A 14,869-nucleotide genomic window follows, 5' to 3' on the forward strand; every position below is an offset into this window, starting at 1 on the left:
AATACTATACTACTATGCTACTATGATAGTAACTTTTTCTTCTAAATTTAATATGAAAATGTTGAAAAATATCCTAAACCAAAGACGTGTTGTTACTAGCTTGTGATTGAAGCTATCCTAAAACTTGTTCACGTTTTGTCACATTATAACCTTTAACTGTAGTGTATTTCAATAAGATTTTATGTGATACACAAAAATATACAGTATTTTATAGCTGTAAAATTGAAAGACATATTTGTTACAAATAAAAATCTGAAAAGTGCTGACTCAGTATTTCACAGCTGGAATTACAGCTGCATGCCTTGTGGTGTAGGCCATGACTACAAGGTTTGCATTTTTAGAAGCAGAAATGGTTCAGCATTCTTCTCTGGCAACTAGCTCAAGCTCAGAAAATTGAAAGGAAAACCCCTCCATCTTTCCATCCATTATCTATATTTGCTTATCTGCAAACGGATCCTGATTTGGTTTTCTTTCAATCTGGGCTTTTTTGGTTTTCACCCTTCCATTATAGAAAACACATTTGAGAGGTGCACATATAGTAGTTACAATTTCAATAGATTTTTTCACCTGCGCTATGGACCTCTGCAGCTCCTCCAGACTGACCGAGGGCCATTTGATCGAAGGTCCCCTAAGCTGGCCTGTCAGTTTAGATGGACAACTTTTCTAGTGAGTTTCTGGTTGTGCCGCACTCTTTTTCATTTTCAGAGGATGGATTGAACATTTCTTTGTGAGCAGTTCAAAACTTGGAATTTAAATACCTAATCCTGCTTTAAATTTGACCACAAAGTTATCGCTGAAGTGTCTCCCTGATGTATTCCTTGGTCTTCATGATGCTGTTTGGTCAGTGATGTTCACTAAAAAACTAGGACTTCACAGAAGTGGTGTATTTATACTGACAACCAGTTACACACAGATGGGCTCTGTTTACTCATCAAATCACTCCAGAAGGTAGTTGTTTATACTTTACTTTTATTCTAAAGGTATCAGAGTGAGGAATAAAAAAAATCACACCGTGCTTCCAAGATATTTATTTGTAGATGATTTTCATTTTCATTTTATTTTAAAATTATTGTTTGCATTGGTCTATCACATACATGCAAAAAGTCTTTGCTTGCCACATGTGACAAAATGTATGTTAAAGAGGAATGAATACTTTTGCAAGAGACTTTATTTGATCATTTTACCACAATGTCCAAATGTAGGTCAGTTATAATAACTCACAGTACAAAGCAGCACAAATTGTGCAATGTTGTGCATAGTTTTCTTTTTAACACCACACCTTGTGTGATCTCCTTGATCGTTTCCAGCACATTCCAGCATTCAATTTAAGACTGGTTTTACTGGCACGTTGACTCATATTTAAAAAGAAAAAAATCAAGGAAGTCTGGGAGGTTATAAGAGCTATAAAAGTAAATATCACCATGTACAAATACAAATACAACAATCTCTAGCTATAAAAAAATTAGCTATACTGTATTTTGCAATTGAAACATAAGGATTCTGATAAAGATCACTGACAAAAAGTGCAAATTACTTAAAATAGATTTTCTTTGTGCAACTTCCTGTGTGCTTATGGTGCAAACAGAAAGGTAAGCATTGGCATGCTGTCTTCCCTGGAGTCGGGCCTGAGGACCAATCCCTTGGATTTGAGGGCACATTGATCTCAAACAGACAGGACATCAATATGCAGAATTTCACCCCTGAATAAAAGGTGCTAAGCTGATCAATTTTCACACATTATTTGCCATGTCTGTGAATGTGCAAACCCATGGAGCACGTAGTGTGTTCATATGAATTTGAATTTCAGCCTGAACAGCCATATGCAGCTGTATTTCACCTTAAGTCATGATTTGCCAAAAACACAGCCACAATACCTTGTCTTCAGAAACGTGAACTGGTTTGGACCAGCATCATGAAATCTTCATTGTTCTAATTCAGAGTGTTACTGGTTGCCCTCTCTCATCCACCACAAGTCTGGCAGATGAAATTCAGTTCATGTGTCTCTGGCAAACCAACCCACTGCTGCCTCCCAGTGGCCTCAATGGCACCACTCACACCACATTCATATGTCCCTTCTGGTCCTTCTTCTGGTAGCCAGTTCTGGTAACAGCCAGTAATTGAGCTCGTCCAAAACCAAAATTTCAGGTTACACGTGTAGCGTAAGCCAAGCCATACATGACGGGATGTGGAGCTCTTTGCCCTCTCAGCCACTTTGTCTTGAATGTCTTCATTGGTAATCTGAACCAGGTCAACATAGTGCTCCCTGCAGAAGCTCAAAGCTGTAATCCATGTCACGTTTTTCTGGATTAAAATCAAACTGTCTTCTGGAAAAAACAGAATTTGAAATTAAATTTAGTAAAAATCAAACACAAAGTCCAAATGAGTTATTGAATCATACCTGAAAACAAACTGCTGACAGCTGATTTTGTAGTTGGTGATTGGGTTGCTGTTTGGACTGACATTCCCAGCTGAGCTGTTGAGGTAGAAAAACTGTTCGTTGTGATGTTCACAGTAGTGTTTTGCGGATGTTGTGTTGGTGTCATCTCTGTGCTGCTGAGCTCAGTAGATTGTGAAACAACCTCTGCTGTGTTAAAGGTGGTTGATACAGTAGCTGCTGATGGTGATGGGGTGGTAACATTTTGGGAAAATAGTGTTGATGTCACTGTTGCCATGTCTGTATTTTTACTGTTAAGATCAATGGTTATGTGATGAGAAACAACCTCAGTGGTGTTAGACATGGTCACTCCAGTGACAGACGATGGTGCTGGAGTGGTAACGTTCTGGGGTGATGGTGTTGATATTGTTGTTGCCATTCCTGTGCTTGTATTAATTAACTCAGTAGTGATGGGTAGTGAAATAACCTCAGTGGTGTTAGAAGTGGTCATTCCAGTGACAGATGATGGTGCTGGGGTGGTAACATTCTGGGGTTGTGTTGTTGATGTCATTGTTTCCATTTCTGTGCTTGTATTAATCAACTCAGTACTGATGGGACGTGAAACAACCTCAGTAGTGTTAGACGTAATCAGTACAGTGACAGATGATGGTGCTGGGGTGGTAACATTCTGGGGTGATGGTGTTGATGTCATTGTTTCCATTTCTGCGCTTGTATTAATTAACTCAGCACTGGTGGGACGTGAAACAACCTCAGTGGTTTTAGATGTGGTCATTCCAGTGACAGATGATGGTGCTGGGGTGGTAACATTCTGGGGTGATGGTGTTGAAATTGTTGGTGCCATTTCTGTGCTTGTATTAATTAGCTCAGTACTGATGGGACGTGAAACAACCTCAGTGGTGTTAGACGTAATCAGTCCAGTGACAGATGATGGTGCTGGGGTGGTAACATTCTGGGGTTGTGTTGTTGATGTTATTGTTTCCATTTCTGTGCTTGTATTAATCAACTCAGTACTGATGGGACGTGAAACAACCTCAGTGGTGTTAGACATGGTCACTCCAGTGACAGACGATGGTGCTGGGGTGGTAACATTCTGGGGTGATGGTGTTGATATTGTTGTTGCCATTCCTGTGCTTGTATTAATTATCTCAGTACTGATGGGACGTGAAACAACCTCAGTAGTGTTAGACGTAATCAGTACATTGACAGATGATGGTGCTGGGGTGGTAACATTCTGGGGTGATGGTGTTGATGTCATTGTTTCCATTTCTGCGCTTGTATTAATTAACTCAGCACTGGTGGGACGTGAAACAACCTCAGTTGTGTTAGAAGTAGTCTGTCCAGTGACAGATGATGGTGCTGGGGTGGTAACATTCTGGGGTGATGGTGTTGATGTCATTGTTTCCATTTCTGTGCTTGTATTAATTAACTCAGTACTGATGGGACGTGAAACAACCTCAGTGGTGTTAGATGTGGTCACTCCAGTGACAGACGAAGGTGCTAGGGTGGTAACATTCTGGGGTGATGGTGTTGAAATTGTTGGTGCCATTTCTGTGCTTGTATTAATTAGCTCAGTACTGATGGGACGTGAAACAACCTCAGTGGTGTTAGACGTAATCAGTCCAGTGACAGATGATGGTGCTGGGGTGGTAACATTCTGGGGTTGTGTTGTTGATGTTATTGTTTCCATTTCTGTGCTTGTATTAATCAACTCAGTACTGATGGGACGTGAAACAACCTCAGTGGTGTTAGACATGGTCACTCCAGTGACAGACGATGGTGCTGGGGTGGTAACATTCTGGGGTGATGGTGTTGATATTGTTGTTGCCATTCCTGTGCTTGTATTAATTATCTCAGTACTGATGGGACGTGAAACAACCTCAGTAGTGTTAGACGTAATCAGTACATTGACAGATGATGGTGCTGGGGTGGTAACATTCTGGGGTGATGGTGTTGATGTCATTGTTTCCATTTCTGCGCTTGTATTAATTAACTCAGCACTGGTGGGACGTGAAACAACCTCAGTTGTGTTAGAAGTAGTCAGTCCAGTGACAGATGATGGTGCTGGGGTGGTAACATTCTGGGGTGATGGTGTTGATGTCATTGTTTCCATTTCTGTGCTTGTATTAATTAACTCAGTACTGATGGGACGTGAAACAACCTCAGTGGTGTTAGATGTGGTCACTCCAGTGACAGACGAAGGTGCTGGGGTGGTAACGTTCTGGGGTGATGGTGTTGAAATTGTTGGTGCCGTTTCTGTGCTTGTATTAATTAGCTCAGTACTGATGGGACGTGAAACAACCTCAGTGGTGTTAGACGTAATCAGTCCAGTGACAGATGATGGTGCTGGGGTGGTAACATTCTGGGGTGATGGTGTTGATGTCATTGTTTCCATTGCTGCGCTTGTATTAATTAACTCAGCACTGGTGGGACGTGAAACAACCTCAGTGGTGTTAGAAGTAGTCAGTCCAGTGACAGATGATGGTGCTGGGGTGGTAACATTCTGGGGTGATGGTGTTGATGTCATTGTTTCCATTTCTGCGCTTGTATTAATTAACTCAGCACTGGTGGGACGTGAAACAACCTCAGTGGTGTTAGAAGTAGTCAGTCCAGTGACAGATGATGGTGCTGGGGTGGTAACATTCTGGGGTGATGGTGTTGATGTCATTGTTTCCATTTCTGTGCTTGTATTAATTAACTCAGTACTGATGGGACGTGAAACAACCTCAGTGGTGTTAGATGTGGTCACTCCAGTGACAGACGAAGGTGCTGGGGTGGTAACGTTCTGGGGTGATGGTGTTGATATTGTTGTTGCCATTCCTGTGCTTGTATTAATTAACTCAGTAGTGATGGGTAGTGAAATAACCTCAGTGGTGTTAGACGTGGTCATTCCAGTGACAGATGATGGTGCTGGGGTGGTAACATTCTGGGGTGATGGTGTTGAAATTGTTGGTGCCGTTTCTGTGCTTGTATTAATTAGCTCAGTACTGATGGGACGTGAAACAACCTCAGTGGTGTTAGACGTAATCAGTCCAGTGACAGATGATGGTGCAGGGGTGGTAACATTCTGGGGTTGTGTTGTTGATGTTATTGTTTCCATTTCTGTGCTTGTATTAATCAACTCAGTACTGATGGGACGTGAAACAACCTCAGTGGTGTTAGACGTGGTCATTCCAGTGAAAGATGATGGTGCTGGGGTGGTAACATTCTGGGGTGATGGTGTTGATATCGTTGTTACCATTTCTGTGCTTGTATTAATTATCTCAGTACTGATAGGACGTGAAACAACCTCAGTGGTGTTAGACGCGGTCATTCCAGTGTAAGATGATGGTGCTGGGGTGGTAACATTCTGAGGTTGTGTTGTTGATGACATTGTTTCCATTTCTGTGCTTGTATTAATTAACTCAGTACTGATGGGACGTGAAATAATGTCAGTGGTGTTAGACGTGGTTATTCCAGTGACAGATGATGGTGCTGGGGTGGTAACATTCTGGGGTGATGGTGTTGATGTCATTGTTTCCATTTCTGTGCTTGTATTAATTAACTCAGTACTGATGGGACGTGAAACAACCTCAGTGGTGTTAGAAGTAGTCAATCCAGTGACAGATGATGGTGCTGGGGTGGTAACATTCTGGGGTGATGGTGTTGAAATTGTTGGTGCCATTTCTGTGCTTGTATTAATTAGCTCAGTACTGATGGGACGTGAAACAACCTCAGTGGTGTTAGAAGTAGTCAGTCCAGTGACAGATGATGGTGCTGGGGTGGTAACATTCTGGGGTGATGGTGTTGATATTGTTGTTGCCATTCCTGTGCTTGTATTAATTAACTCAGTACTGATGGGACGTGAAACAACCTCAGTGCTGTTAGACGTGGTCATTCCAGTGACATATGATGGTGCTGGGGTGGTAACATTCTGGGGTGATGGTGTTGATGTCATTGTTTCCATTTCTGTGCTTGTATTAATTAACTCAGTACTGATGGGACGTGAAACAACCTCAGTGGTGTTAGACGTGGTCATTCCAGTGACAGATGATGGTGCTGGGGTGGTAACATTCTGGGGTTGTGTTGTTGATGTTATTGTTTCCATTTCTGTGCTTGTATTAATTAACTCAGTACTGATGGGACGTGAAACAACCTCAGTGGTGTTAGACATGGTCATTCCAGTGAAAGATGATGGTGCTGGGGTGGTAACATTCTGGGGTGAATGTGTTGATGTCATTGTTTCCATTTCTGTGCTTGTATTAATTAACTCAGTACTGATGGGACGTGAAACAACCTCAGTGGCGTTAGACGTAGTCGGTGCAGTGACACTTGATGGTGCTGGGGTGGTAACATTCTGTGGTTGTGTTGTTGATGTCATTGTTTCCATTTCTGTGCTTGTATTAATTAACTCAGTACTGATGGGACGTGAAACAACCTCAGTGGTGTTAGATGTGGTCATTCCAGTGAAAGATGATGGTGCTGGGGTGGTAACATTCTGGGGTGATGGTGTTGATATCGTTGTTACCATTCCTGTGCTTGTATTAATTAACTCAGTACTGATGCGACGTGAAACAACCTCAGTGGTGTTAGACGTGGTCATTCCAGTGACATATGATGGTGCTGGGGTGGTAACATTCTGGGGTGATGGTGTTGATGTCATTGTTTCCATTGCTGTGCTTGTATTAATTAACTCAGTACTGATGGGACGTGAAACAACCTCAGTGGCATTAGACGTAGTCGGTGCAGTGACACTTGATGGTGCTGGGGTGGTAACATTCTGGGGTGATGGTGTTGATGTCATTGTTTCCATTTCTGTGCTTGTATTAATTAACTCAGTACTGATGGGACGTGAAACAACCTCAGTGGTGTTAGATGTGGTCATTCCAGTGAAAGATGATGGTGCTGGGGTGGTAACATTCTGGGGTGATGGTGTTGATATCGTTGTTACCATTCCTGTGCTTGTATTAATTATCTCAGTACTGATGCGACGTGAAACAACCTCAGTGGTGTTAGACGTGGTCATTCCAGTGACATATGATGGTGCTGGGGTGGTAACATTCTGGGGTGATGGTGTTGATGTCATTGTTTCCATTGCTGTGCTTGTATTAATTAACTCAGTACTGATGGGGCGTGAAACAACCTCAGTGGTGTTAAATGTACTCATTCCAGTGACAGATGATGGTACTGGGGTGGTAACATTCTGGGGTGATGGTGTTGATGTCATTGTTTCCATTTCTGTGCTTGTATTAATTAACTCAGTACTGATGGGACGTGAAACAACCTCAGTGGTGTTAGATGTGGTCACTCCAGTGACAGACGAAGGTGCTGGGGTGGTAACGTTCTGGGGTGATGGTGTTGATATTGTTGTTGCCATTCCTGTGCTTGTATTAATCAACTCAGTAGTGATGGGACGTGAAATAACCTCAGTGGTGTTAGACGTGGTCATTCCAGTGACAGATGATGGTGCTGGGGTGGTAACATTCTGGGGTGATGGTGTTGAAATTGTTGGTGCCATTTCTGTGCTTGTATTAATTAGCTCAGTACTGATGGGACGTGAAACAACCTCAGTGGTGTTAGACGTAATCAGTCCAGTGACAGATGATGGTGCTGGGGTGGTAACATTCTGGGGTTGTGTTGTTGATGTCATTGTTTCCATTTCTGTGCTTGTATTAATCAACTCAGTACTGATGGGACGTGAAACAACCTCAGTGGTGTTAGACGTGGTCATTCCAGTGAAAGATGATGGTGCTGAGGTGGTAACATTCTGGGGTGATGGTGTTGATGTCATTGTTTCCATTTCTGTGCTTGTATTAATTAACTCAGTAGTGATGGGACGTGAAACAACCTCAGTGGTGTTAGACGTGGTCATTCCAGTGACAGATGATGGTGCTGGGGTGGTAACATTCTGAGGTTGTGTTGTTGATGTCATTGTTTCCATTTCTGTGCTTGTATTAATTAACTGAGAACTGATGGGACGTGAAACAACCTCAGTGGTGTTAGACGTAATCAGTCCAGTGACAGATGATGGTGCTGGGGTGGTAACATTCTGGGGTTGTGTTGTTGATGTCATTGTTTCCATTTCTGTGCTTGTATTAATCAACTCAGTACTGATGGGACGTGAAACAACCTCAGTGGTGTTAGACGTGGTCATTCCAGTGACAGATGATGCTGCTGGGGTGGTAACATTCTGGGGTGATGGTGTTGATATTGTTGGTGCCATTTCTGTGCTTGTATTAATTAACTCAGTACTGATGGGGCGTGAAACAACCTCAGTGGTGTTAGACGTGGTCATTCCAGTGACAGATGATGGTGCTGGGGTGGTAACATTCTGGGGTGATGGTGTTGATATTGTTGTTGCCATTCCTGTGCTTGTATTAATTAACTCAGTACTGATGGGACGTGAAACAACCTCAGTGGTGTTAGACGTGGTCATTCCAGTGACATATGAAGGTGCTGGGGTGGTAACATTCTGGGGTGATGGTGTTGATGTCATTGTTTTCATTTCTGTGCTTGTATTAATTAACTCAGTACTGACGGAACGTGAAACAACCTCAGTGGTTTTAGATGTGGTCATTCCAGTGACAGATGATGGTGCTGGGGTGGTAACATTCTGGGGTGATGGTGTTGAAATTGTTGGTGCCATTTCTGTGCTTCTATTAATTAGCTCAGTACTGGTGGGACGTGAAACAAACTCAGTGGGGTTAGACTTAGTCAGTCCAGTGACAGATGATGGTGCTGGGGTGCTAACATTTTGGGGCGGTGGTGTTAATGTCACTGTTGGCATCTCTGTATTTTTACTGTCAAGACTAATAGTTATGGGATGTGAAACAACCTCAGTGGTGTTAGATGTGGTCAGTCCAGTGACACTTGATGGTGCTGGGGTGGTAACATTCTGGGGTTGTTTTGTTGATGCCATTTTTTCTATTTCTGTGCTTGTATTAATTAACTCAGTACTGATGGGGTGTAAAACAACCTCAGATGTGTAAGGTGTAGTTAGTCCAGTGACAGATGTAGGTGCTGGGGTGGTAACATTTTGGGGCACTGGTGTTGATGCCACTGTTGGCATCTCTGTATTTTTACTGTTAAGATTAATGGTTGTGGGATGTGAAACAACCTCAGTAGTGTTAGACATACCCAATCCATTGACACTTGATGGTATTGGGGTGGTAACATTATTGGGCAGTTGTAATGGGGTCACTGTTTGCATTTCTGTTCTTGTAGTGTCAAGCTCAGTGGTTACGGGATGTGAAACAACTTCTGTAGTGTTGTTTGTAGTCTGTCCAGTGATAACAGTTGGTTCTGCATTGGTGACAATTTCGGGCAGTGTTGTTTTTGTCCTTTCTGGCATTTTCGTTATTATAGTGTCAAGCTCAGAGCTGACTGGATTTGATACAATCTCAGTGGTGTTTGATGTATTCTGTGCTGTGATAGTTGTTGGTGCTGGGGTGGTATAATTTGTTTGTAGTGGTTTTGGTGTCAGTGTCGGTACTTCTGCGGTCTTGAGAACATTACTTGTTAGATCTGAAGAAACTTCTGTGTTATAAGATGCAGCCAGTCCAGGAGTAGTTGATGATACTTCCGTGCTAATATTGGTAACCTGTTGTGCAGATGAACCCAAAGTGTAATTTAAAGATGCTGATCCTTCTTGAGACGAATTGGGTGCGGAAGTTTTCAGATTAGTTGATCGACGGTCTGCTGTAATGCTCTGATGTGTAGTTTTTGAACTGATGGTTGTTGGATTTGTTGCTGTAAAGTTATGAATAGATAGATGGATGATCTAGCTTTGTTATCTTTTGAGCAAATTTAAAAAAACAGTTCAGTTGAACTTCAGCTGATTTTAAATCAATACTTTGCTTACATAGAAAACAATCAGTAACTAAGAAAGAACTTACCAGCGTGACAAATGAAATTGAGTTTCTTACTGCAGTTCTCAGTGGACCACCTTCCCTCTTTCTTTAAGTTAGCGGCAACACAGTCTCGATTGTTTGTAATTTTGGGTTCACCAGTATCCCAAAACCGGAACGACGACTTACTACCATTCGACCACTTCCAGGGATCTTTGAAGAGGCCAATCCACAAACTTTCCGACGAGGACATGTTCCGGATTGCTCCATTTTCTTTCTCTGAGTCTATGATCACAAGATCAGATGATATGTTCCAGCAATAACTGCGAGCATCCTTCCACGATTGTTTACCCTCAACCAAGATGTGACTCATGGCGTCTCCAATGCCTGAAAAAGTAAAGAAGTGCTGTATATTGTTTTTCAGAAATGTTAAGTACTCATTTCTTATGTCCAGCTGCATCACAATAACTTGGAACATCATTGTAAGGGTACTTTATTTTAATATTTCACTTAGTAACCTGCCATTTATACATTAAATTAAATATTTCAGCCATTTATTTCTGTTCATTTAGATGATTATGAAATAGAACTGAAGAAAACCCTTTTTGTAGTTTTCCAGAAAATTTTAATTTATGGTAAGGCCAACAAAAAAAGGATGTTTAATACATTAAGCGAATGTTATGGCTACACAATCAACCAGGGAGGAGTGCTTACATGACAGCTGTCCAGCAGACTGCCATTGATACCTTCCACTTGGTTAAATGTCAAAAGGTCATTGCTAAAGAAAGCGAGTGTTAACAGAGAGCATAATAACGAAAAGCTGGGAGGAAGGAAAAAGTATGGTAAAAAAAATAGGCGCGCAAGCAACGTCCATCCAAGAGTTTGGGGGAGCTTGACAAGGTGCAGACTGAAGCTGGACATGGTGTTTCAAGATAGCCTCGTGAGACCATCCTGATCTCGCGAGCTTTCAATGTTACACCTCGCAGATCAGTCTGGCTACTCTCCGTTAAAGAAAATTTGGAGCCGTTCACCAAACGAACGTCCAATCAGCGTTGGCTTTGAGGCGGGTTGAGGTGTGACGCAACGAGAAGATCGACAGTTCAGTCTAAAGAACATGGTGGCTTCAGCCGATGAAACTAGCGTTAGCGTGGCTATCGAGCCAGTTTTATCGGCATTACAGAGTATTTCTTTGCTGAGCTAACGAGCCTTTACCTGCAGCAGCAAGAGTAGCTTGGCTTGTGGTTGTGTTTTCGTCGTCGCTCGTAACGAGTACGTCATATGCTTCGTTGATCTGATTGGTTTATTTGGCTTGTCTATCACCAACATAGGCCAATCAGCTAACCAGTATTTTCGCCCCTTCCCAAAATTACTTCAACGGAAGGTTTCCAGATGGATATGTGAAGCAAATCTATCTGGCGGCGTCAGGTTAGTTTCAAGAGCCACCTCACAGAGATTTATCCAGGACAAATACTATGTGGTATCCCTTATGTTTAGAAACCATATATTATGTAAGAAGGGAGTTACTAGGACCAAAAAATCTTAGTGGTCCAAAGTTTTTAGATAACTGCTATTTTGCTTTTTATTCGAAACTTTAAGGTGCTAGTGTCTGGAAGATGGGTGGAGAGACACATAATTCAAGTGGGAGTTGTGGCCTAGTGGTTAGAGAACAGTTTGCTTGCATCCTGAAGAAGCTGCAAGGTCCCTTGTTCAATTCCCACATGCTGTCACACTGTGTGCCTGATCAAAACCCTTAACCCAAGAATGCTCACAAGGTGCCACACAGCGGCAGCCCACTGCTCCCTAAGGTTGGTTTAAATGCAGAGGACATAATTCACTCAGATGTATGTTGCAATGACAATAAATATTATTATCATTATCAGAGGCTTGATGTCCAGTTTGAATTTTGCACTGTCTATGAAGATCTTGATATGATTCTGCCCTGTCTCCCCTGCCCCCCCCCCCCCTCGACCCAGTAATGCAGATGACTCACTGTTAGAAAAGCAGATCCGCAGACTGATTGCCTCCATGTCACACCACAATGACAGTAATTAATACAAAAGGAGCGCTGAAAAGTACAGAGTGAATATGCTGTACACTGCATTGACATATTTTTTACAGAGGTTTTATCGCTCTTAGGTTATGTTTACATTTTCTGAGAAATTGAATTTCGTTTTTTCATTTTTGTAAGCTATAAAAATCAACAATTAAACACTTGGAATACATCACCCAATGCATAATGGGTCTTATAGCTATTTGAGTTTTAGTTTTTAAATCGAATTATGGAATTAAGTTTACTGACATTCTAATTCATTGAGATGAACCACCACATCACCTACCTTGGCAAACAAAGCTCTTTTTAGTTTCACAGTCATGTTCAGACCAGGTTCCATTTTGGTCCATTGCTGCACATGCTTCTTGTGTATTATTCCCTGGGTTTCCCGTCCTCCAGTTTAAAAAGCTTGGTTCTTGATCGTGCCCAGTCCAGTGCCAAATCCACAGTTCTCCAAGCTCCAATCCTATCCAAATGCTGTCGGCAGTTGTTAAAACTAAGTTGATGTTAATTTCTGCGGAGGTGTGAACTGCAGCTAAATCCCTGTCCATCTCTCTGCAGTACCTCTTTGCATCTTCGTACTTCATTTTAGAAGTAACCAGCTGAAAGTCTGAAGATTCCAGTGAGGATGTGAAAATCACTGTGAAGTTTTAAAAAGTGACAACAAATATATATATATAAAAAAGAACTCTGCGTCAATATGATTGCTATTTCAATATTCTTATCGTAAATACCTATACATTTTTCAACAAGGAAAACACATTGAAAGCAGCATGTTTAGTACTAACCTGCGGTAAAAATTAAAAACAAAAGCAAAGTTCTTCTAGTTATGAAGCATATTTCAGTCATGATGAAGTTAAACTTGGAAAAAAGAAAGAGTAATCCATGCATTATCCAAACATAACCATTCACCGCTCCTTACAAAAGGTTACAGCCGCTTTGAGTCGATAGTAAGAATGTCACCTGGCCTGTAAGGATGTGCTTTCTCCATAATTGCTTGAAGCAGTTTGTCAAGTTCCCCGCTCTCTTATACAAAAAATGGCATGTGGTTGGTTGAGATGAAGTGACACCTACGTCTGGAATTGAATGTATTAATCTTCAGGGAGGAATGAACATGTAAACAGACGACAAGCATGTGTCTACAGACAGAGAGAACAAAGTTTCAAACTCTCAAGTTCAGACTTGGAACAAAATGGGATAAAAGCAATTTTTTTAAGCGATTCAAACGCCTGAAAGTTTCCATTCACAAAATAGAGTTCTAAATGTACACATTGGGTTAAAATGTTAAAGTAACATTTGGACCACCAAATTAGGCACTCTGGTTGTGGAAAAGTTCTTTGAACAAAATAAGTGGTTTAAGAACAAGTTGTACTGTATATTCCTTTTCTCAAGGATGAAACAAACAAAAAAAAAACATTCTAGCTATTTTGAAGGTGTGGTGGCTGGCTGTAAAAAGTTGCTCAGGCTGACTACATGGCTGAGCAGTGAGACAATTCAAAAGCAACACAATGTTTCTATTTCAATTCTGCTGTTGTTTTTTTTTTAACAATCCAACACACCATATCCACAACAGTCAAATACTTCCTTATACCATTCGCGTCATTTGATGTTAGGTGTTACTGGGAGACAATTTAACTTACTTAATACCGCAACAAAACATGTAAAGGTAATTTAAAATATATATATATTCGTGCGTTACTGAGTAAATGAGAAATGCAGAAGCCTTGATTAAGTAATTAAACACGGCGGGTGTCATATGACAGCGCTTTTATGGGTGGTCCCATGAGACATTTTGACTCTGGTGGATGATGGCTCAGAGCCAACATGGCCTGTAAACAACAACAGCGTCAAAGTAAAGTTAACCGAATCTGATTGTCGCCGTGTTGCCTAGCACTTATTTAGATAGGAAGAGATAACGAGAGGTGAATTTTCAACAATGCTTCGAAAGCGTGTATGGTATGTAACTCCAAACGCGGTACGACCATTAGCTAGATTTGCCAGCAACGTTTTCCTGGAGCTCTATGTGCATCGGGCTAACACTGCTAGTCGCGTTAGCTAAGTTAGCTTGCTAACTTGCTAGCTTTGTCTGTCATTTAGAAAATGCTAGAGTTGAGTGGGTTTGGCTTCGCGGTTTCTGGACATTGTAAAGTCTCCTTCAGATTCAAACCGGTATATTTTAACTTTGATGCACATGGTTTTGAAAATACTAAAACGCGAACTCTCGTACGTGGGCAAGCCAAGCTAACGCTAGCTAAAGCTGTCTGATTGCGAGCTTTGCTAGCAGCAACGCTTTTGCACTCAAAACAGCTGCTAATAAAAGCGGCCGAAATTATATATTTATTGGTTTATAATTAAATGATTGGGTGTTTGGAAAACGCGAATGCGAGGTTATTTTTATGTGCATTATTTTTAGGGTTTGTGACGTATTTAATCCGGCAACGTTAATGTTTGTGCGTTTGTTTTTTTTAACAGCGTTTTCTAATGTGAAATGGTAGTGTCAGAAAAAGCGATCTAATATGTGTTTTTTTTTTTTTTTTTTTTAAACAAAGGGGTTGGAAACGTGTTTGTAGGTTCAATGTCAAATACGTGATCAAACAAGCG

At 41.4% G+C, this 14,869-nt stretch overlaps 1 protein-coding gene across 2 annotated transcripts; it reads right to left on the reverse strand.

Moving 5' to 3' along the window:
- Positions 1 to 1,023: 1,023 nt before the first annotated feature.
- On the reverse strand, positions 1,024 to 3,729 carry LOC105926307 (mucin-5AC). 2 transcript variants are annotated; one of them, XM_036132545.1, is made up of 2 exons: positions 2,399 to 3,729; positions 1,024 to 2,321 (listed from the first exon to the last, which is right to left on the reverse strand). In XM_036132545.1, exons 1-2 carry the CDS (start codon positions 3,657 to 3,659, stop codon positions 1,960 to 1,962), a joined length of 1,623 nt encoding a protein of 540 aa, XP_035988438.1. In that variant the 5' UTR covers positions 3,660 to 3,729; the 3' UTR covers positions 1,024 to 1,959. The 2 variants fall into 2 exon arrangements, with proteins under 2 accessions (XP_035988438.1, XP_021172141.2); XM_021316466.2 differs by having other exon boundaries at positions 1,024 to 2,324.
- Between the last annotated feature and the right edge of the window lie 11,140 nt (positions 3,730 to 14,869).

This window comes from Fundulus heteroclitus, chromosome 3 (genome assembly GCF_011125445.2).
Source record: "Fundulus heteroclitus isolate FHET01 chromosome 3, MU-UCD_Fhet_4.1, whole genome shotgun sequence".
Classification (NCBI taxonomy): domain Eukaryota; kingdom Metazoa; phylum Chordata; class Actinopteri; order Cyprinodontiformes; family Fundulidae; genus Fundulus; species Fundulus heteroclitus.

Bases quoted from the DNA above. Each gene is read 5' to 3' on its own strand.
- LOC105926307 (XM_021316466.2), bottom strand. From the start codon at position 3,659: ATGGAAACAATGACATCAACACCATCACCCCAGAATGTTACCACCCCA. The intron at 2,325-2,398 runs GTATGATTCAAT...TGTTTTTTCCAG, and splicing joins TGTCAGCAGTTTGTTTTCAG to AAGACAGTTTGATTTTAATC.